Source organism: Arvicanthis niloticus, chromosome X (assembly GCF_011762505.2).
Source record: "Arvicanthis niloticus isolate mArvNil1 chromosome X, mArvNil1.pat.X, whole genome shotgun sequence".
Taxonomy (NCBI): Eukaryota; Metazoa; Chordata; class Mammalia; order Rodentia; family Muridae; genus Arvicanthis; species Arvicanthis niloticus.
Window position 1 is genome coordinate 82,072,543 of NC_047679.1, and position 21,837 is coordinate 82,094,379.

General features: G+C 41.1%; 2 protein-coding genes across 2 annotated transcripts; both read left to right on the forward strand.

Moving 5' to 3' along the window:
- Positions 1-307: 307 nt before the first annotated feature.
- Positions 308-16,147, forward strand: LOC117695052 (nuclear RNA export factor 5-like). Its single transcript, XM_076918990.1, has 20 exons — positions 308-447; positions 672-804; positions 1,354-1,437; positions 1,549-1,653; positions 1,769-1,849; positions 1,977-2,046; positions 2,186-2,274; positions 2,393-2,500; positions 2,665-2,816; positions 4,296-4,332; positions 4,708-4,770; positions 4,853-4,908; positions 5,040-5,147; positions 5,256-5,314; positions 5,409-5,524; positions 5,633-5,675; positions 6,182-6,254; positions 6,646-6,774; positions 10,044-10,101; positions 16,067-16,147. The coding sequence occupies exons 1-20, from the start codon at positions 308-310 to the stop codon at positions 16,145-16,147; spliced, it is 1,785 nt and encodes a 594-aa protein (XP_076775105.1).
- Positions 16,148-16,981: 834 nt separating this feature from the next.
- On the forward strand, positions 16,982-20,716 carry Armcx5 (armadillo repeat containing X-linked 5). The gene is made up of 3 exons (XM_034484855.2): positions 16,982-17,048; positions 18,007-18,083; positions 18,426-20,716. The coding sequence occupies exon 3, from the start codon at positions 18,679-18,681 to the stop codon at positions 20,380-20,382; it is 1,704 nt and encodes a 567-aa protein (XP_034340746.1). The 5' UTR covers positions 16,982-17,048; positions 18,007-18,083; positions 18,426-18,678; the 3' UTR covers positions 20,383-20,716.
- The last annotated feature ends 1,121 nt before the right edge of the window (positions 20,717-21,837 follow it).

Below are 21,837 nucleotides of genomic sequence, written 5' to 3' on the forward strand. Positions count from 1 at the left end.
TCTCAGTTTGTAGGTATTTTTGCTTTGTTAGTCTAGCTAAATGTTTATGAGCTGTATCCTTTTAAAAACTTAAGTCTTTAAATTCATCTTCTATATTACTTTAAAATTTTTACTTTCATTTGTGCTCTGATCTTTAATATTTTCTTCTACTGGCTTTACATTTGGTTTGTGGTTGCTTTGTTTTTAATGATTGTTTTTTGAAACTGTGTTGAGTGTAGCTCATCAGTGAGTGCTTAAACTTGCATCTTTCTTCTCAATTCCAGAACAAAACAATGAGAATTGCTTTCTCCAAGCAAAGGAGAAAGACATGAGTTATTTCCAAGAAGGTTCTGGAAATGAGAACCTTTATGATGAATTTCATCTGGACAGTTTTTTAGCTTCACTACTCCAGGACAATGATGGAAACATGCAGATAATGGATGCCTACGGGGACCCTCAAATACTATGGTAAGTAAGAGGCAAGCTGGCTTGTATGTAATATCCCTTGGGATTGTACAACTTTCTCACTCTGCAATTTTTCTCTTATTTCAATAAAAAGTGAGCAGCAATTGAAATCCCACTTAGCGAGCCTAGAGAGATGATTATCAGTAAATTACGACTAGTCTTTTTGAATAGACTGTGTGGCAATCCCAAATATTTATAAATAACTCTTTCTATCAATTACTCCACAGCAACTCTTATACCTTCAGAGTCGAAGAAGATTATGACACAACTTTCTCAGCATGCGAAAAGGCATTTTTTTCTGATGAAGAAATGAACAGAGACATCCTGGGTGAAGCCTTGGAGAGCTGGTTCAAGATCACAGTGAGTGTCATCATCAGTGTACAAGGGAGGCAGGTCAGGTTACTTTGATCACATTTAAGAATAGATTTTTAAAAAGGAATAAAAAGACAACAGGCTGGATATAAGAAGCAAGGCCACAGGAGGAGGGTAAAGGTGGAAATTACTACAGAGAACACAGAGAAGCTCCCCAGCAGTTATCTCATAGTGATTAAAACTTAAGAGTTTTTGACAGCTCTGAAATCTTGCCAGACAGCCAGGTAAGAAATAGTTTAGAATCACCTGGAAGCGTATAAAAGTGACATAAGTTTTGAAGAACTGGATTTTATTATTTAAAATATAAACATTGAAATACAGAGAAAGGATAATTAGGAAATCCACTCCCCCCGCCAGAAAAAAAAAAGAAACTTGGGAAGGAGGGGGAGAGAAGAGAAGGAAGGAAAGAGAAAAATGTGCCAATTGTCTCCATATAGCAAGTCTTTTCAAAGAGGGGGTCGGGATAAAATAGTGTATTTGATTTGTTGTCTTAATGTCATGTTTGTTTTCTCTGTTATTCCTTGTTTTTGTCCCCAGATTCCAAATGGAAGAAAGTACAACAAGGTGTGGTTAATAAATTTACTCCAGAGTTACTGCAGTGTGGGCTTCACACCAGTTGATGTAAGAGTAAACACTGAAACCTAGTGTGTCCACGCAGGGGATAGGGAGAGGCCAGGGTCCCTGCAGGATGTTGGCGTCCAGCATCATCTCTGTTGTCTTTATTCTTTATAGTTCCAGTACATCAGAAACAGTATACAATTCTTTGTTCAAAGTGCCAAAACTGCTGTGGAATTGATGAATATAAACTACCAGATAAGTGACGAGGAGAATGAAAAGGTTGGTGTTGATGAAATTTTTTAAACTACTTTTTGCATACATGGAGCCTGGCCAGAGATGAGTCTGTCTCTGGGACAGGAAGTTCTGATATTTATCCCACCCTCCCTTCATACAGATTTCTATCTTTGTGAATACATCTAGTGAACCTGCATCTGTACATTATAAGTTAACACCAGAACAAATACACAGTCTAAAGGTAAGGCAGACTCAGGACACATTGTTTCTGCTTCCCCACATCTCCCCTTTTCCCCCAACTCAATGAAGTTCCTGTCACTGACACCCCCAGAACCTCAGAGCTATTCTCTCCATATCTATTTCTGCAGCTGAGCATGAAGAAACGATATGATGTCTCCAGGAAAGCTCTGTACCTCAGAAAGCTTCGCTTTGACCAAGGTATGACTGACAGCAATAATTGTAGGTCACAAATCTTCCTGGGAGGAAGACAATGGTAACCTTCAAAGGGATCTGAACTGGTACTGGTCTATATGGACTTCTCTTTGCCTGCTAATTGCTTTCTGTTTACTTCCTGAAGACTTGGTAGATCGTGGAATTGACATATTTTTGAACAGAAAAAGCTGCATGACTGCCACCCTTCAAATCATCCAAGAGGATTTCCCCGAAGTGAGGCCATAGATCCAGAGATGATATTTGGGTGGAGGTCCAGAAGGGACAGAGTGCAGGGAGGTTTGTCTCTTAGAATGTACATAATAATGATCATGCTTAATCTTATCCCCATAAGCTGTTGTCCTTGAATGTGAGCAACAACAAAATATACTGGCTAGATGGCCTGTCTGAATTAATAGAGAAGGCCCCTCACATCAAGACTCTCAACCTTTCAAGAAATTTGGTAAGCTGAGATTTGGGTTGCAGGCAGAAGGCAATGTATACTCTGGTGTGTAAAACTGCAAGAGGAAAGCTGTCTGTGTGCGGATGGGAGCTATAGAGGCTAACTTCTAGATCTGTCTGTCTTTGCCCAGCACACCTTAATCATTTCTCTCCCATTTTCCTCAGCTAAGAACAGCATGGGAGTTGGAGAAAATGAAAGGGCTGAAGCTAGAACAGCTGTGGCTAGAAGGGAACCCCTTGTGCAGCACTTTCCGAGACTATTCTTCCTATGTAAGGTACACACCTGCTAACACCTCTTTCCCCTCATGGATACCATAGCCCTCTGGTGGCCTGAGAGACTCTCTGTGGGAGGAGGCAGCCCTGGTCTTCTGGGAGGACCACAGGGCCTGCTCTCTCCCCTGTCTCTGTACTCTGGGCTTTGGTCCACGGGCTTCCTTTGCAAGTATCCTGTCTGCCCACCTCACCTAGCGTGGGTTGTGTTTCACTTGTGTGAGTTTTCAGCCTCTTCCGGAAGGCCCTTCCAAGCATCTCAACAGCACCAGGCGTCCTTCCCAGTCCTGCGAGGAGCCTTGCTTCCCATCTTGTTCCTGAATGGTCCCCTCATCCGTCCCAGGAAGCTCTAGAGGTTGTTCTGCCCCAGCAGAGGGCTGAGGTCCTGGGTGATGCTGACGTGGACATCACTTACTCTAGACTACTGCTGGGATCTCCGTCTTCCTTTGGATGGGGAGACCTCTATTCTCTAGATAGGGATCCAGGAGTGGGCCATGACTGGGAAGCTGAAGGCTTCCTGGAGCAGGAGGGGAAGGGAGAAGGCAGAAGACGTTGCGGAGAAAGAAGCCCCTGGCTTTCTAGAAGCCCCCATCCCTCCTTCCTTCTCTACCTACCTATGAACCAACCTTCCTTGCTCATCATCCTACCTAGCATATCAGAGGAGCCTTGGGTAGCCTGAAACAACTTGATTCTTTGGAGAAGACCCACACCCATACAGGCACAGGCCTACAGAGTCTTCAGGGGAGAACAAAGTGATCATAATGGAGGTCATAGGCCTCCATCCATGCTGAACTGGGGAATCACTCATCACTTCTGCTTCTGGACAATGGCTTTTTCCTCCAGGGTTGCTCCTTATTCTCAGATCACTCAGGAAAAGTATAGGCCCACATGTTCTGCTATCCTCAATATGGTGCATGCTTTCATTTCTGCGTTGGGTCCCTGGGCTAACCAGGGAGGAATGAAGGAAAAGGCAGCAGTGGGGCAGCCCCTTTCCTCTGTGTTACACCATCCCGCTGTCCCAGGCTAGACAAAAATATCTCCTATTCCCTTTACTTTGTTTCTTCTGTCTCCTTTGCCTTTACTCTCCTATGTCTCTCTCATATTTCCTTCACCATCTCTCCCTTACCATCCATTTCTGTTACACCTACCATTTCCCTGTCACCTCCTTCTTGCTTCCTGAGCCATACCTCTGTCAACTCCATTTCTCTTCATTCCAAAGAATACTGAACACCTGGCAAGATGACAGAGCCCTGAGGTCCTGTCTTGTGTCCTGCTTCTCTAAAGACCTTCTCTGGAGACTCTAAGGAAGAGAGGGAGTCAGGGAGAGGAGGAAGCCCTGGACCCAGGCTCCCAGTATGACTTCATGTGGCCAGTGCAGTGTGGGTGGGAGCTACCTTGGCATGGGAAATAGGTGAGGAGAGGGAGGAAAACAAGAGGGAAAACCACAGGCAGGCAGGGGCAGGGGAGAACTACTACTAAGACTTGAACTGTCTGTCACTTCTTGTGGCTTTTGTTTTTTTCTACAGTGCGATTCTGAACTATTTTCCGGAGTTGTCACACTTAGTAAGTTCCTGCTTTCATTGTTTCTCTTCTCCTTCAAGTCCAAGACCTCCATCCCTGTTCCCAAGCCCTTTGTGTCTTGCTAGAAAACATGCGTGCCCCAGAGTATTATCCATTTACAATGTCATGGCTTCTTGAAAGAAAAAAAAAAAGCCATGAATCTTCTCCTTGGGGAAAAATATTTCATAAGCACAGAAAGAAGGAAGGAGGAGGAAGAGGGGAGGTAGATAGCAGACATCCACTGTAATCTCACAGCCAACGGAATTTCCTGGGCCATTTCACACCTGGTTCTTACTCTTGTTCCGAAGCCTTCTTTAGCTCCTTGGGCATCATATTCCATGTCCCTCATCTCTGCTCCTAACATCTTCCTTCCTGCAGGATGGCATGAAATTATTCCCAACAGTTGACATTAACACCTTGGAAATAATAAAGCCATGCAAGGTGAGGAGTGAGCATCAAGATTCAAGAAGTTGCAAGGGAAGATTTTTGTCAACAAGTCATTTAAAAGTGTCTTCCATTTCAGGAAAGCTATAAAGGATCTGAGAGTCTGAAGAACCTGCTCGTGCAATTTATGCTTCAGTAAGTTGCCTTGATAGCGTAAGAAAATAGAAGGCTGGGCTGGGCTATCACTGCATAAGTTTGCATGTAACAATTTTCTGGTATCATTTGGAACTTGTGCCAGACATAATCCTATGGTGCACTTCCCACAGATACTACTTGATCTATGACTATGGTGATCGTCACAGTCTCCTTAGTGCTTACCACGCAGATGCCTGCTTCTCCCTGACCATCACTTTCAACTCTGAAAAGGAAGACCTGTGAGTATCCCAGCTGAAGCTTTATGCTGGAACAGCAAGTTCCACCTCTAGCATGCCCAGGGGTGAAACCACCCAAAATGACACAAATACCCTCTTTTGTTCTCCTAGGAGCAACTTAGAAGACTACTTCAAAGATAATAGGAATATGATGAGGCTGAACAATACCTGTAAGGATGTAATGAAATGATAAAGGAGGCAATAAAATAATACAAGGCCCAAGGGTGTATAATAACCATATCTTTGCTTCTCTACTTTATACAGTTTTGCGTCTGCGGCTGCTGAAGCACAAAAAATGTAACATCGTGACCTGCCTTCATGAACTGCCAAAAACACAACATGATTTAAATTCCTATGTAATAGACCTTTGTGTCCAGACAGTAAGTACCTGGTTCTTCCTGTAAGCGTGACCAGAAAGGTACACGTAAGTAAGAACTGTTAGAAGAATAATCAAAACCTTACTTAGTTTACCATTTTCTTTCTTTCAGGAAAATATGATCTGCTTCTCTGTCAATGGAGTATTCAAGGAAGGTAAGTGTAGAATCTCTATCAGAGAGCTTTTGGGGTTCTTTTCTCGTGGAAGAAATCCCTACCAGAGCATTCCCAGCTTTGTTCTCATATTCTTTCTTTCCCTCTGTCTCCTTCTCCCCCTGTCCCCCTCCCCTTCTTCCCCCTCTTCCTTTCACCCATTCTCCCATTTCCCCTCTCTCCCCCTGTTCCCTCTTCCTTCTCTCTTCTCTTCTCTTCTCTTCTCTTCTCTTCTCTTCTCTTCTCTTCTCTTCTCTTCTCTACTGATTCATTGTTTCCCACATGTTGTTTTACACCCTGCACAGTTCAGACATCAGGGCTATAAAGTTTGGTTTCTCTCCTTTGTCTCAATGTAAATTGTCCCATTCTGGCTCTCTTCTGGGTGACACAGTGTCTGGTCTGACTCTCATTGTGGAGTGCTGTGTGTGTTTTAAAATCATGTGCAACCCCAATATTTTGTTTTGTTTTGTTTCCTCTCATTTCATTTCGTTTGCTTGTTGCCATTGAAGTGGAAGGAAAGTCATGGGGATGTGTCCGTGCCTTCACCAGGACATTCATTTTAACTGCTGACAGTCATTTCAGGTGAGGACAATGTTGTGAGTGAATAGAGAAACACCCATTAAGCCTTGGGCCAGGGGTGCATTCATATACTCTTGAGATTCTCAGTTCTATAAAGTGCAAACAGGTAGCCCTAAGAACGTCTTGGTAAATGATTATGAGTGTGGCCTGATTCTCTTGACAGTAATCAGCTGTGTGACCTTGGCCAAGTTATAAGTCTCCTCTGTGAGTCGGTGGTCTCTGAAATTGGGCAAATGGCCACTTCTTTTGAAAGTAGAGTTAAATTTACACTTTAATGAAGCTGGTAGGAGATCTCTCCAAAGGTAATCCCCTGGCAGAGGAAATGCGCATCAATCAGCTAATGAGACATGAAAATAAAGTATGGGTTTGCTTTAAAAAGCCACCTTTCTTCCAGACTGTGCATTGTGAATGATGAGATGATTTTGAGAAATGCCAGCCCCACAGAGACCAGGAAGGCCTTCTCTACTGCTAGGCCCACATCGTCCTACACGGAGAGTTACTGGAACACCCACACTGATCTGAAGTGAGTTCTGGGAATTGTTGGTAATAATCTTGATTTGAAGGAAGTAGAGCTTTAATAGAAATTTACAACTATTCAGATGTCGAGAAGCCAAGTTTTGGACCAAATTTTTAAAAATATGCATTAATTATATAGTGACATTATAAGCAGTTTTTAAACAAATTCCATTTGCAGTATCATGAATAAGAAATATACCCAGGGACATACTTAGCAAAGATGTGAGAAAATATTGCAGAAATAAATAAAACTTAGACAATTTTAAAAATGGATCTTTTGTTCCTGAACTACAACACTTAACAATATTATGAGAGCAACACTCCCCAATTTCTTGTTTATATTATATGCTCATATGAACCATATCATAATCTTAACCACTGGCTTTTAAAATTCAAATGAAAGTGAAGTGAACCCATAATAAAAAAATCTTGAAAATGAAGAAGATAGTTGGAAACCTCACTGCAATATTACTATAAACTTACATTAAAGTATAAGAAAAAAGTAACTCTAGGTGCTACAGATACATAGAACAGTTGACAAAGTACAAGTCCAAAAATATAAAAATATGTATTTTCACATTGATAAATAATCAGTTTTTAAGCAGAGTACCAAAGATGCAAAGAGGGAAATGAAAAGTAAATCCACTGAATCAGAAATATTTTCACATGTTTGGTAAAAACTTTTATTTAAAATACATGATAAATTTTTAAAATTTGATAACTAAAGGACCTTTTCCATTTAAAATAATTAACAGCCGGGCGGTGGTGGCACACACCTTTAATCCCAGCACTTGGGAGGCAGAGGCAGGCAGATTTCTGAGTTCGAGGCCAGCCTGGTCTACAGTGTGTAGCCAGGGCTACACAGAGAAACCCTGCCTCGAAAAACCAAAAAAAAAAAAAAAAAATTAACTACATTTATTTATATTTTGTATATGCATGCTATGGGGATTATGTAGAAGTTGTAGGATAACTTGCCAAAGTCAGTTCTCTCTTTCCACCAGAATCCAGGGGATGGAATTCTGATTGTCAGACTTGGTGGCAGCACCTTTTACCTGCTATCTTTGTTAAATTTCCCATTGCTGTGATAAGACACCGTAAACAAAAGCAACTTGAAGAAGGAAAGATTTATTTCAGCTTGCAATTCTCTTGTCACACTCCAACAAGTGAGGGAACTCAGGACTGTTTGTAACTCAAGGCAGGAACCTGGAGGCAGGATCTGAAGCAGAGGCCATCATAAAGCAGAGGCATGCTGCCAACTGACTTACACCTCATGGCTTGTTTAACCAGCTTTCTCAGAGCACTCAGAACCACCAACCCAGAGGTGGCACTAACCACATTGAGCTGGACACTACACATCATTCATCAAATCAAGAAAATGCAGGCTTGGTGTAGTGTCGCATGCTTTTAATTCTAGCACTTGGGTGGCAGAGACGGGTGGATATGAGTTCAAAGCTGCAAGGTCTACATAGGGAGTTCGAGGCCAGCCAGGACTACAAAGTGAGACCTTGTCTGAAGAAACAAAACAAAATGAATAAATAAATAGATCAGATAAATCTGAGCTTTGTAATGCATGTATATAGTTGCATCACTTGGTAAGTAGAGATAGGATGAACAGGAGCAGGAGGAAAGAAATTTAATTACTTTGTTTTTTTTTCCTCTTTGACTCAGGCCTCTCACTGGGCGCAAGAGAAGCTTGGAGTTCCCTGCCTCTTCCTGAGTCAGAGAGGAGAGGGAAGAGGGGAGAAGGGAGAGAGAAGAGGGGAGAGGAAAAAAGAAAAACAGGAAGGAAGGAAGGAAGGAAGGAAGGAAGGAAGGAAGGAAGGAAGGAAGGAAGGAGAAAAGAAAGTCACTCATACAGAGACACACATACTGGATGAAGCTGAAGAAGGCTGCACCACCACTTTATTGTTATTCTTAGTTTTGATACTTTCTCAGGATAATTGATCACATGGATTTCTAAGCACTTTTGCAATCCATAAGTTCAGAGTAATTTTAAGGCAATAGTTCTTGTCATAGATAAATAAAGTTTAAGGAATTACAGCAGATTTGTTTACATGTCTTTCCATTAAGGCTAGTACCTGACTAAACATTCATTATCTTTTTCTAGCTCCATAAATTTATTATAAGTTTAAAGCAATTATTTTTATGTCATAGGATAGTATGGTCAAGAGAAAAATTATCTGCCTTGAATCTTATTATTTTGAAGTTTGAAGTCTTATATAAATAAACTAGTTCATCATTTATTTTCTGTTCTTGCACCTACAATAAATTGCCCATTCACAGTTTATGACCTTTAGTTACCAGACAGTGGCTTCATTCCTAAACTAGAATGAATGTCTTTCTTGATTGTAAATTTATTCCAAACCTGCTTTCCTTTCCTTGTGGAATTAGCCCTTGACACCTGAAAGTTTACAGAGCTCTTTTTACAGCTTTTATTCTATAGAGAGCTTGAGATTACTTGTATTAATTTAGGAATTCTATAAAATCACTATCAGGAATTACAAAATCATCAATTCATCTTTACAGCATTACTACATGAGAGTTCATCTTCATGTTGATCTGCAGGAAATTTGCCCAATAGGGTGAGCTGATGCCCAGGAATCATTAGGCTATGTAATAGTGGCAGGAAAGGTATATCAGCAGCAAGAAGCAATCCTGGGATCAAGTCTCTAAGGACCCTGTATCTCAGAGTGCACCCATCATAGCCATGCAAAATGGTGGATCATCTCCAGAAAACTCGCTTGCAATAGTCTTTCCTAGATGGCTTCTGACAGCAAGGATTTATGTTTATTCTATTTGAGAACATGTCCCAGCAAATGAGTAGCATAGGTTAAACAACATAGCATGCTGTTCTATTTAAGATGAGGAAAATATTCTGAAATTGGATAACTGTGACAGTTGGATAACATTTTCAATACGTAAAAAAAAAATCACTGAATTATATACCTTAAAGTAATAAATTAAAGGAAATGTCTATCTTAATTTAAAAGCAATGGGAATTTTCATTTGTTACTTTCTTGATCTTTTCTTTTAATGGCTAAGGATTAAGGTCCATTATTCTTAGGCATGGCCCTGTGTTTTTTGCTTTGAATCCTGGGCATAAGTGGTGGCCAACATTGTGAATTCTTCCAGGTCTTTTGTCCCCATTACAATAGTGCTGAGTCTGGCACACATGTTCCAGCAAATCAGTAGGATAGGTTAAGTGGTGGCGCTTTATGATCCAGTGGATCTTTCTTGCTGTAGTAACTGAGGTTACCTGTCCTTCTCCCATCCCAGGCAGTTTGAAGACAAGTGGAAATGCAACCTAGATGATGAAGCCCTCTTTACATTCCAGGTGAGGCTTGGGAATCAAAGGAATGAAAGATAAGTGTGTTCCTGGGCCTTCGGCAAGATGGGACCCCAGTGCCTGGGCATGGAACTCAGGGTATGAGGCTCTTCTAATATCCTAACTTTTTTCTTTCAGGCTGAGGAAAGATTCTCAAGTGAATTCTTCAAGTTCTAAAGGGGAGCCCTTGGAAGTCACCTTCCTCTTCACCCCCATTACTATTTGTTTCTTTCTAAGCCATTGACCTGGCTAGAATTTTGAGGTGTTAACTAAGAAATCAAATATATATAGGCCATGCGTGTAATAGCTACTTGCAGGACCAATTGCTTTGCATATAACTTCCACAAAGAGAACTTGGTGTTCCCATAATAAAAAGCATGTTAAATCTTGTGTCCTGAATTGCACTTTTCCTGCTCTAAAGGAACCAGGACCTAATGGTCCTGTGTATCATCACATTCAACTATCAGGCTTGCTTCCATAGAAACTTGTAAAGGACACATGATTCTTACCAGTAACTAGCCTTTGGAGACCAGGACATCTGTGAAGTTGCTCTATCTGGAGGCTTGCAAGAAACATGCATGTGACCTGGTACAACCAGGGCCTCGAAAGAGCTGCCACCAGATTAGTAAGTCTGTGAAGAAGGGAAAGGTTGTAAGAGGGCACACATTTTACTTCTCTCTGACCATTTGAACGTATGCCTTGGTGTGTTTTGTGATTTTCACATAAGTGGGTGGCAAGGAGACCTTTTTGTAGTTCCCTGTGATTCCATTTCTCTTCCTGTTTCCTCCCTTTCTGGAAGTTGCTGTGCAGAAAATGGGGAGCAGGAGAGTCAAGCCTGTCTGTGGAAGCGTTGCTCACAGAGCATACATAGGATGCTCCGTGCCCATGCATTCACTCTTGCTTTGGGGCCAGGTCTATGGACCTTTCACAAAGAGCAGCAATTAGTAGTTCTGAATTCCAGGCAGGCGTCAAATGGGAACTCTGCAAGTTCTGTTTCCCAAAACATGGATTTCCTCTATTTCTGTAATGCATGTATTTTAGCCAAAAAAAAAAAAAAACAAACAGGTTTGTTTGTTTGTTTTGAAATTCAACTAATAGTGGCGCAAAGTTCTTCAAATTATAGGTGTGGAAATGATGAGACAGGTGTTGTACCATTAGTTGGCAAGTTACTGTACTTAATGTGATTTCCTATCAATTGCCATTTGAAGTTCTTTTTTCACTTTTAAGTGTTTAAAAATATGTGATTTATTTAAAATGAAGAAATGGGCTCCGTATGGAATTTACACAAACACTTTGTTGTTCCTTCCCCCTGAACCCCTTTTTGTTGGCCTGCTCTTCTCCAAAATAGCCCCCTTCTGTTTTCATGCCACATGTATCCATTACCTTCACTGCCTCCTTTTCTTCCCTCCTCCACTAAGACCTGTTTTTACCATCCCTTTGTCTCCAGTTTGCAGGCATATGCTCACACCTGTACATGCATATATACACACATGTAAAAATTAATAACTCAGGTCCACCTATAAGAGAAAATTCTGTATTTGACTCTCTGAATCTAAATTATTTTGCTTAGTATAATAATTTTAAATTCCCTACTACTATGGTTTATGCTCAGTGGTCATATTATTAAACCTAAGTACTCATATTTGTTTCTGTGCCCACCCCTTCATCAGAGAAAATTCTTATGGTTGTGGCAGAAGCTAATTCAGAAACCCATACTCAGCCAGAGTGCTAAGAAAAAGTAAAGCCAGGAGAGTCAGATGATAGGAAGATGTACAACAGAAAGACATCATCTCGACATAACACAGTCATTACAGTAATGAACGTATTGCAGCTGTGGTTATAGGCATAAGACCCAATCAAGGTTAGCCCCCATTGATGTATCATTATGGATGGAGGAATTCCATGAAGCATGATCCCTCTCTGAGAGATTGTTGGCAGTTCATGGTTGTTGAAAGATTTTTTTTTTTTAATTCTGAAAGTTGTCTCCTCACTCTGCTGATGCTTTATTCTGCTTCAAAATATATGCTTAATTTCACAGAACCCTATTTGTCACTTTCTATATTTCCTGTCATAATAAAATCTGTTTCAGGAACCCTTTGCCTATGCTTCCCTTTACGTATACCTTAGGGACTTCCCTTATGTATGCCTCTAGCAGTATCAAAGTTCCATTCACTTGGAAGATTTTTGTTCGTGCAGGGTGCTATGATCTAGTTTTGTTCTTACACATACGGAAATGCAGTTTTCCCTCCATTATTTGGTAAAGAAGCTGTTCTCTTTTTTTGTCAAAAATTAGGTGTTTCTGTCTGTGAAGTCTTATGCCGGTATTCTCTATTCTATTTCAATGGTCTAAATGTCTGCTTTTGTGTAAGTTCCATGAAGTTTCTTTTTCTATTCATTGACAAATCCATACCTATGGATTTTTAGCCCCTATTGTCCTCTCTCATCCCCTTCTCACTTTTGTGCTACACCTGTTCTTTCCAACAAGTTCTCAATCCTATTTTCAAGAATTTTGTTATTGCTAATTTCTGTTTGTTTTCTTGTGACCCACTAAATATAATTAGTGTTGCTTGCATGGGTTTAGTTGGGAGGATATTAACCATACTGTGAATGTGTTAGTAATGGCTACAATACCAAATGTAGTGACTTCTTCTCCTACAGCATCTAATTACCAGTTAGTTCCTCGGAGAGCTATGATACTCCAAACGCCTCTGCCTATTTATAATGGAATGCTTATTGATTTCATTTTGTGCCATTCTTCAGTCTGAAACCACAGTTGCTGTGACTTCATAGGTGAAATAGCCATACCACATTTGGAAGACAGAAGATGGTGTTTCACAGAGTGTACCCCACAAACTAGCATTTATTTTCTTTCTGCTAGCAATTTTGCAGTGTTCCTTTGGAACCTTGGAAGGGAAATACAGATGTTCCATTTAGAGATGAGTGGTCAGCAGTAAGTTATTTTAAGCTCTTTGACCAGTTACAAATCTCCATGTTGTCACCCACTGCAAACAATGCTGCTTCTTCATTTTTCTCTTTCTTTCCTTTTTTCTTTCTTTCTTTCTTTCTTTCTTTCTTTTGTTCTTTCTTTCTTTCTTTCTTTCTTTCTTTCTTTCTTTCTTTCCTTTCTTTCTTTCCTTCCTTCCTTCCTTCCTTCCTTCCTTTCTTTCTTTTTTCATTGTTGTTTGTTTGTTTGTTTGTTTGTTTTTCGAGACAGGGTTTCTCTGTGTAACAGCCCTGGCTGTCCTGGACTTCCTTTGTATACCAGCCTGGCTTTAAACTCACAGAGATCCACCTGCCCCTGCCTCCCAAGGTGCTTGGATTAAAGATGTTTGCTACCATTGCCAGGCTAAACAAGGATAAGAGACACACTAACATATGGGTATCAATGTAAATGTTTAGAGAAGATATGGTAGTTTATTTCTTTAATCCAAGCACTATGGAGGCAGGCACAGCTCTGAGTTTGTGGCCAGGTCTGGTCTACATATCTAGTTCCAGACCAGTCAGATCTACACAGTGAGACGCTTATCTAAAAACAAAAACAAAATGAAATCCACACATATCTATAAATCAGCATAATAATGTCTATTTAGCTTTCTCCCTTGCACTCATGACTTTGTTAACTACGAAGTATTGACCAGTATTACAGTACCAGGCATAGATTCCCACCTGTGAAGTGGGCTTCAAATACAATTAAAGCAGTTCGTTCTCCAAGTAGCTGTCATTCTGCTATTGCAACATTAGGTAAATATTCTCTGACATGCCAATAATGTAGTTCACAGAGTTCACAGCTTCCTAAAACCATTCATAGCTTTTATTTCTCCAGTAGCCTAAATAGCACCCTTTTTGCACTATGAGAGGTAGCTAGGCAGAAGGGAGCTTTCAGCTAGCTGTCAGCTTGATTGCTTTGGGTTCTGTGATCAAAATATCAAAGTTCAGAACGTCTTTAGCCATAGGGGCCTAATTTTTCTTTTCTTCTGGCAAATGACCAAGAGCAATAGAAATTAGATGTATTACTTGGGAAACCACTGTAAGGCACCTGATGTCTGGCACTAAGAGGTGTGTGTGTGTGTGTGTGTGTGTGTGTGTGTGTGTGTTGTTTCATTTTTTAAAAATTTATTTTTTAATTTTGTATGTGTATTCATTTATTCGTTTATATATTCATGGACATATAATCTGGTCTGATTTAATTTCTTAGCCATTCTGAATATAGCTGCAATGAACATGAACGTACAAATATCTCTGTGGTGGAATAAGGCTCTCTTTTGGTATGTTCCCAGGAATGGTACAAGTCACACAGTACTTCTAGTTTTCAGTTTTTAAGAAACATCCATGCTGATTTCCATAGTAGCTTCACCAGTTCCACCAGTTCACACTTCCAACAACAGTGGATAAGATTTCTTTTCCCGATATCCCCACCTGGATTTGTCAAGAAAACAACTGGCACTAAAAGTTATTGAAGGTGTACCATATGTTTAAGGGTTTAAGGATACGTTAAAGTTAAAAGGCCTACGAGGGGAAAGAATAATGGTACTCTGTATATGCTCCAGTAGCCAAGAAGTCCCTGAAACTGGAAACTGGTTTGAGTGGATTCATTCAGAGTTGACCACTACTTCCTGTTCTTTCTTCCTTCCTTCCTTCCTTCCTTCCTTCCTTCCTTCCTTCCTTCCTTCCTTCCTTCCTTTCTTTCTTTTTTTCTTTTTCTTTTCTTGACTGTTTTTTAGGGCTCTGGGCTGCTGGTCCATCTGGCAGGACCATTACCACCTATTTTTACAATTGTGTTTTATTGAGCCTTCTACCAAAATTATTTTCATCTTGTTTCTCGGGTCATGAAGATGGTCTGTCTGGACTGACCATTGCCATCTAGTATTGTTCCTTAGAGGCTAGTTATTCCTTCCAGAAGTTAACCTCCTGCCTCATAACATTATCAGGTTTTCTGGTAATGTAGACTGTGGACTGAGGGGAAACCATGTACTTTTATTAATGCAATTTCAAAATTACAAACATCCCTAAAACAGGAAAAATGCCTCTCACCGTAGTCTACTAATGTGGTAGCTCAGCTTAGAGCTGACGGATGGGCTGGGACATTCCTAAGTGGTAAGACACTTTCTGATTCCAAGGCTTATTTTACTTAAATTTATGTTCAAATAGATAATACAAACATGAAGCCCAACATTCAAAATGCAAGGGCTTATATAATCAGAGATTTAGGGGACCAGAAACATGATGGAACGACCCTGGATGAAATCCACAGAGCAGGGCTGGTGTTGGTTCATGTTTTGGTATTATGTCTCGTCAGTAAGAAGATTCTTGTTTTCCCAGTGCCTAGATTAAATCCAAGCCACTGCACCTTTTGGTAGTGAGGTCATCCTGGGAATCGAACTCATATGCACAGTTATTTTTCTCCACCACTGTTTTTCCTATATTCTTACTTCATGTTATCTGAGACTAGTTCAAAACAAGAAACATGCTGGACAATAAGAGCAAAAGATTTCAAGGGATGGCAACAGGAAAAATAAAAAGGGAGATTGAAAACCATCTGGCAGCAGAGCATTTTCCCATAGGCTCCGCCGCTGCATCATACATTTTATTGCAAACAAGCCCAAAGTGCGTCACTGGAGTATTTTTCTTGTAGAAGGAACAGTTTGGAATTTGTTGGAATAAATGAGAATTTTTATTCGTAATTCAGCATTGAGAGCTCCCCCCCACACACACACACACACCCCAACAGCTTTTCTACCTTGAGCCCCTCCTCTACCTAACCAGCCCACTTTATTGGGCGGGGGAGTTTAGTGATGAACGTGTAAATACTACATGTTTGCTATCCTTCCGCCCGGCAAGGCGTTAGCTTTTTCTCCTGACGCCACAGCGTGAAAACCCCGAATGTATTTCGAAATGGAAAGACATGCCTGAGAAGGAAGCTGAAACCAACATTTGGTAACTGTCTGCTTCCCGGTGTTTGGCGTTTTTTCCCTAGTTTGGCATCAGAACCGAAGTGTCGCAGTTTGCACTACGAGCAGCACTCTCGAGTGGCAATAGTATCACTCCACTTTCCTAAGCCGGAACTCCTTAAATAAGCCTAGCTCCTCCCACTGCGGGCCTCCGTAATGACGTAGCCGCGCCTAGTGCGTCCCGGCGGATGTAGAGACGTTTAGTCGCTTCGTGAGAGACCAGAGGGAGGAGTGGGTACCGAAAGGTGAGAGAATTTGCTAATCATGGCCCTTCATCTTGTCCTGCGTCCCAAGCTCCCGGCAAGCCCCTAAATACAGCCGCCGCTCTTGTCTTTGCTCCCTGCGCCTGGTTGCTGGTTGCGTTTGCCTGCCTCCTTTCTGTATGGCTAGGCGCCACCTGAGATAACGCAAATAAGAAAACAGCCGTGGACTCAAACAAAACAGGTTAGTAAGGAAGGCATTGCTTGGGGTTGTGGATGCGGGTTCCATGATTGGTACGGGATTCGTGACCTGGTCTTAGGAGGCTAATGTTGAGAAGACTGGGGGGGATGATAAAAAGCTATCTACGTTTCTGTCAACTCGCATCATCATGGTCGGGAAGGGAGATGGATGCGATGGCAACATCTACTGGGGAGATGGCTTACTTGTCAGCGAAGAGGAGGTCTGCCACCGCTGATGAAGGCAATTGTCTGAGGAGCCTTGAGAATCAGGGAGGAGATAATACAAAGGGGTTGTAAATGTGGGAACAATTAAATCTTGTATTGGGTCTATTTGAAGATTATTTTCACATTCTGGTTGCTTATCTGACCATTAATTAACCACATCTTACTCACTGTGATTTCATTTGATTTGGGACTAACTCACATGTATTTGTGTTGATAAATTTTCTGCCTGGTTTGCATTTCTCCACGTTTCAGGGCGTCAGATCACGTGAGATCAAAAGGGGAGGGGAGAAGATAAACAAAACTGACCTGATTTCTGTACAGTGGGAAAAAGCTGCAAGAATAGGTAGGGTTCTAGAATAATTTCTACATCTCCTCTTTTCCAACCTTCCAGAAATGCCCTTCGTTAACACAGCTATGTTGCAGAATGTGATAGGTTTGTGTGGGTGGCGGGAGGGATGATCATAAGAATGTGTAAGAAAATTGAAAATGATACTTTTCGTTATTTCCCCAGCTTCCTGTTATTGTCAGGCGTTTCATCCCTACTGCTACCACTACGACCGACTGTGCAGAGATGATTTAGTTGTCTCTTCATGGAAATTATCAGGCTTTAAGACTATAGCAGAGGAACATGGAAATTTTGGGGTGTCATGTGGGGGTGGCAAAAGAAAGGGAATCAGAGAATTTTTTTTTTTACCAAACAAGTATCTGTATCCAGCAAGCATTTATTCCTTAAGTACTGTTTCCTAAATTATACTCAGTAGTGATGTTCTCCTGTTTGTGGATTTCCATTGGTGGACACATCCAGAGGGTTGTATAACTGTTGACTGTTGTGAACATTTGTAAAATAACTGACTGTGAAATTAGGAGATAATGAGGAGGAAATTGTACAGTTTCTAGGGTTAGTGTGAAGACAGACAAGGCTCACTTAGACTAGAAAATCACATCCTTCTCTTTTGTCAGTTTCTCAATGACCTCCAGCTGGTCTGTGGATTCACTTAGGAGTCTTGGTCTACTTTAGAGATGGATACAGGATGGGAACATCTTCCTTTCATGCCTTCTTTCTCGTCCTGCTCTAACACGTCATTGTTAGTCTATTTTTCAACTAGGGACTTACCCAGACAGTCACTGAAGATGCCAGTGGTAGGCCCTAAGGGAGGAAAAGGGGGAACAGCTTTGAAGCTGAATAATGGAAGGAGAGGAAGACCAGGAAGGGAAAAGCTAGACAGACTGTCTGAGAAGGCCAGGGACCAAGGTTTGTATCCAAAGAGCTTAGTTTCTCTATCCTCTGTATCTGTCTATAGGTCTGCCAGATCTGCTGCAGGACTTGTCGCCAATGGAAGCAGAGAAAGGAGGAGAAAATTCCTTCAGACAAGTACAGGTTAGTATGAACATGGGGACTCCTTGAGTAAGACCTGGAGGATGGAATAGTAGAGATTTGGTTGGTTCCAGCCCTGGTCAGCGGACAGCCTCAGAATTCTGCAGCCTCTTGTGTCCGTCCAGCTTTCCTATTCTCTCTGCCCTTATTTGTGTCTGCAAAGACAATTGGTAGCACATGGAGGTGTAGACAGTGGGTAAACTGAAAGAAGGAGTTGGTTACTTGTCTACTTCTTCCCCATAGAACACTGAATTTCCATACTTAAGTATGTCTCTGTGCTAATCAGCATGAGGAGAAAGAAAATTGGAAGAGACTTAAAGCCCCATTTCCTTCCTCCACCCCTAGGTCCAACTTCAGTGACAGATCTGATGGCCTTGGAGTGGCTGAAGAGCACCACCCTCCACAGGCCTGCGCCCAAGCACAGCTATCCTTTATCTTGAGTGAGCTTCCTCAGCGTGCTGTTTATATGATTGGCAGAAACTATAGTTGGAAAGGGGCCTGAATGACTCCTGGACTTTATATGAAAACACCTACTTGGGGCTGACTTTCGGGCAAGGCTGAGATAGGGGCATATTTAGCATTGTCTTTCTCTTGAACCATGATTGGCTCTAAAACTAAAAGGAAAGCTAGAGAAGAGTCGGGGGCTTCCTCAAAACCTGGAACCAATAGCCCTGCCAATGCTAAAGGAAAAGCCAAGAGTCAGACCAATAAAGCAGTTAAGGCAGAACCAAAAGAAGAATGGGGAAACCAGGCTGAGTCTAGGGATCAAGCAGTGGCCAGGACACAGCCAGCAAGTTCCACTGAGCCCAAGACTGTGACATGGAAAGTAAAAAAAAAGAAAGATAAGACTAATAGTAGAGTCATGGCTCAGGCTAAGACGGAACTCCCGGCAGAGCCTGGTTTAGTACCTCACACCAAGTCAGATGCTTTGTCTACATCTGTGGTCATTACTGTAACCAAGTCTGAAGTCAAGGTTGACACTGGAATTGAGGCATCGGTCAAGGGCTCTGCCAAAGCTACTGATAAACGTAGTATTAAGCACAAGTCTGAGACAAAGAAAGAGGTCTGTGTCAGACCCAGGGCTGGGGACAAGGCTAGTACTGTCATCAACACCACTGATGAGGATGAAGATTATGTGTGTTCCTGGTTTTGGACTGGAGAAGAGCCTAGTGTAGGGTCCTGGTTCTGGCCTAAAGAAGAAAATGCTCTTCAAGTTTATCAGCCCCCACCAAAGGTTGAGGAAGAACCTGAACCCCCCGATACATTCGATTTTACTTTAAAAAAAAAAGCTGCAGCATGGTTAAGGGGCAGGTTTATTGTCCTAGTCCCAATTGAGGAACCCCAGCCGTCTTTACCTCCAGAAGGGAACTGGACTCTGGTTGCGACCTTAATTGAAACTCCTCTGGGTATTCGACCTTTGACCAAGATTCCACCTTATGGTGGACCTTACTTCCAGACTTTAGCTGATTTAAAAAACCAGATCCGGGAAAAAGAAAAGTATGGACCTAATCCAAAGACCTGCCGCTGTAAATCACGTACCTTTAGTTTAGAGCCTGTTGAGTTTGAAAAACTTGTTGCCCTACTTAAGTTAACTAGGGATCCGTTTATTCATGAGATAGCTACAATGATAATGGGCATCAGTCCTGCTTACCCATTCACTCAAGATATTGTCCATGATGTTGGTATTACTGTTCTGATTGAAAATTTTGTCAATAATCCAAATGCTAAAAAATACCGTAGAAGTTTAGATTTAAATGCCAACCCTGATGCCCCTGAAGAAGTGAAAGAGACTGAAGCACATGTAAATAAAGTTTGTAGGGACATACTCTCTTGTCCTCTGAACTGCTCTGTGCAAGTGGAGGAACTAAAGCTGTTAGTGACCTTGAGTGTGAAATTTGACTATCACCACGTGGTTGTCTATTATGTTCGCTATTTCATGTCATTGTTAAACAAAGGAAGTGTCAAAATCAAGTTTCAGATTTTAAGAGTTATTCTGTGTTTGTCAAAAAATCAAGCCAATATAAGAGAACTGATCAGTGCTGAAGTACTGTCCTCACTGGTTGCTCTCTTTCACAAGAATGAGTCAAAGGCTAATATTCTTCATATTATTGAAATATTTGAGAATATAAATTTCCAATTCAAAAAAAGGGCAAAGCTATTTACTAAGGAAATGTTCACTAAATCTGAACTTCTTTCCATATTCCAGGAGGCAAAAGAGTTTGACCAGAAACTCCAAGACTTAGCAGACCACAGTGACCCTGATGTTAGAGATAAAGTTGTCCGATTACTACTCAAACTCTAAATAGATGTATATTCTCACAAAGCCTTGAACATTTTTGTCTTTCCAGTATAAATTGAATGCTTATTATAATTATAAATTTGATACTTATGCTCTCTGTGTTGAGGGAGGCCATTTTATGGATGCTAGTCATCTTGAGAGATTGAATACTTGTTGGTTTTTTTTTTTGTGCTATATAATATAAATTAAGGTATTTTTGGAATTTCTGTAATGTAACCCAGTACTGAACCTATTCGTTCTAAATAAGATATATTTCTGTGCATTATATTGATATAAGTGTATTTTCGTATTCCATTTATGTGTTTTTAATAAAGTTGCATGCTAAACACAATGAAAACATTGTTCCAGTTCTTTAGTTGAAATGTAGTCAGAAATGAACAATGTAAAGATAGCCAACGTTGTTGTCTGTCCATTTACTGATGGGGGTGGTACAAACAAACAGGTTCACAAATTGACAGATCTTACAGTTTCAACATGTTCAGGGAATACAGTCAACCATTCTGTGACCAAGAAGACAGGACTATGCTTCTGGGTGTCTGGAGGTTGAAGAAGGCTGGGTTTCAGTGGAGGAATGATACTGAGTCCAGACAGACTTAGGAGGAGAATACAGATGCCTTCGTGTCACTCTTGAGTCTTTGGACTTGGACTTGGCTTATACATTGGGTTCAATTATGGACAATGGTGGGAAGTACAGTTCTAAAGGGACACAGCCACACTGTATCCTTATTAGCCCCTTCCCTGTCCAGGAATGTCAGATTTACTACTTCCAATGAGGTTTTCTAACCCTGCAATCGTGGGCCTCAGAGAAGGGCTCCAGATCACCTACAGAAACTGATAGGGATAACACCTCCTCTACTTTGGTGGTTGTTGGTTCTCATCCTTGCTTTTGTTTACTGGCCAATACTTTTGACTTGGTGATTTGTATGTATTCTTGATCACAGCCTCTTTTTTGTTCTGATTCTTAAGTGTCAGAGCATGTCTATATGTGTGACATACCCACAGCATATCAGAGTCCCTTAGCACTGCTTAGACATTAATCTCCATACTACCATTGTCCAGTTTATCTTCACTTTACTGTTTGAAGCCATGTTTATTCTGTCTCAGTCTCCTGTTTATAGAACAAGCTATGTCCAGAGCAGAGGCTAATGGTATAGAACAACAGATTGTGATTGATACCACCTTTGTCTCCCCTACTCCCCAGGTCCTTTGCTGCTGTTATTCTCAATTTAATGCCCAGAATTGGGAATGACAGATTATAATCTCTGGAAGAAGTAAGTGTGTGTGTGTGTGTGTGTGTGTGTGTGTGTGTGTGTGTGTGTGTGTGTGTTCAAATAGCTGCGACCATGATCTTTCTTTTGACCTTTTCATACACTGGGGGAACGTCTAAAAAATATCAGCAAGCTGGAATATATCTTAAGTTTTAACCACTAATCCTGGTTTAATTTCTATGAAGGTCAG

Excerpts from the sequence above, each read along its gene's own strand:
- Armcx5 (XM_034484855.2), top strand. The coding sequence starts at position 18,679 with ATGATTGGCTCTAAAACTAAAAGGAAAGCTAGAGAAGAGTCGGGGGCT.
- LOC117695052 (XM_076918990.1), top strand. The coding sequence starts at position 308 with ATGAGTTATTTCCAAGAAGGTTCTGGAAATGAGAACCTTTATGATGAA. Across the intron at positions 448-671 it reads GGGGACCCTCAAATACTATG|CAACTCTTATACCTTCAGAG; the intron begins GTAAGTAAGAGG and ends ATTACTCCACAG. Across the intron at positions 5,525-5,632 it reads TAGACCTTTGTGTCCAGACA|GAAAATATGATCTGCTTCTC; the intron begins GTAAGTACCTGG and ends TCTTTCTTTCAG.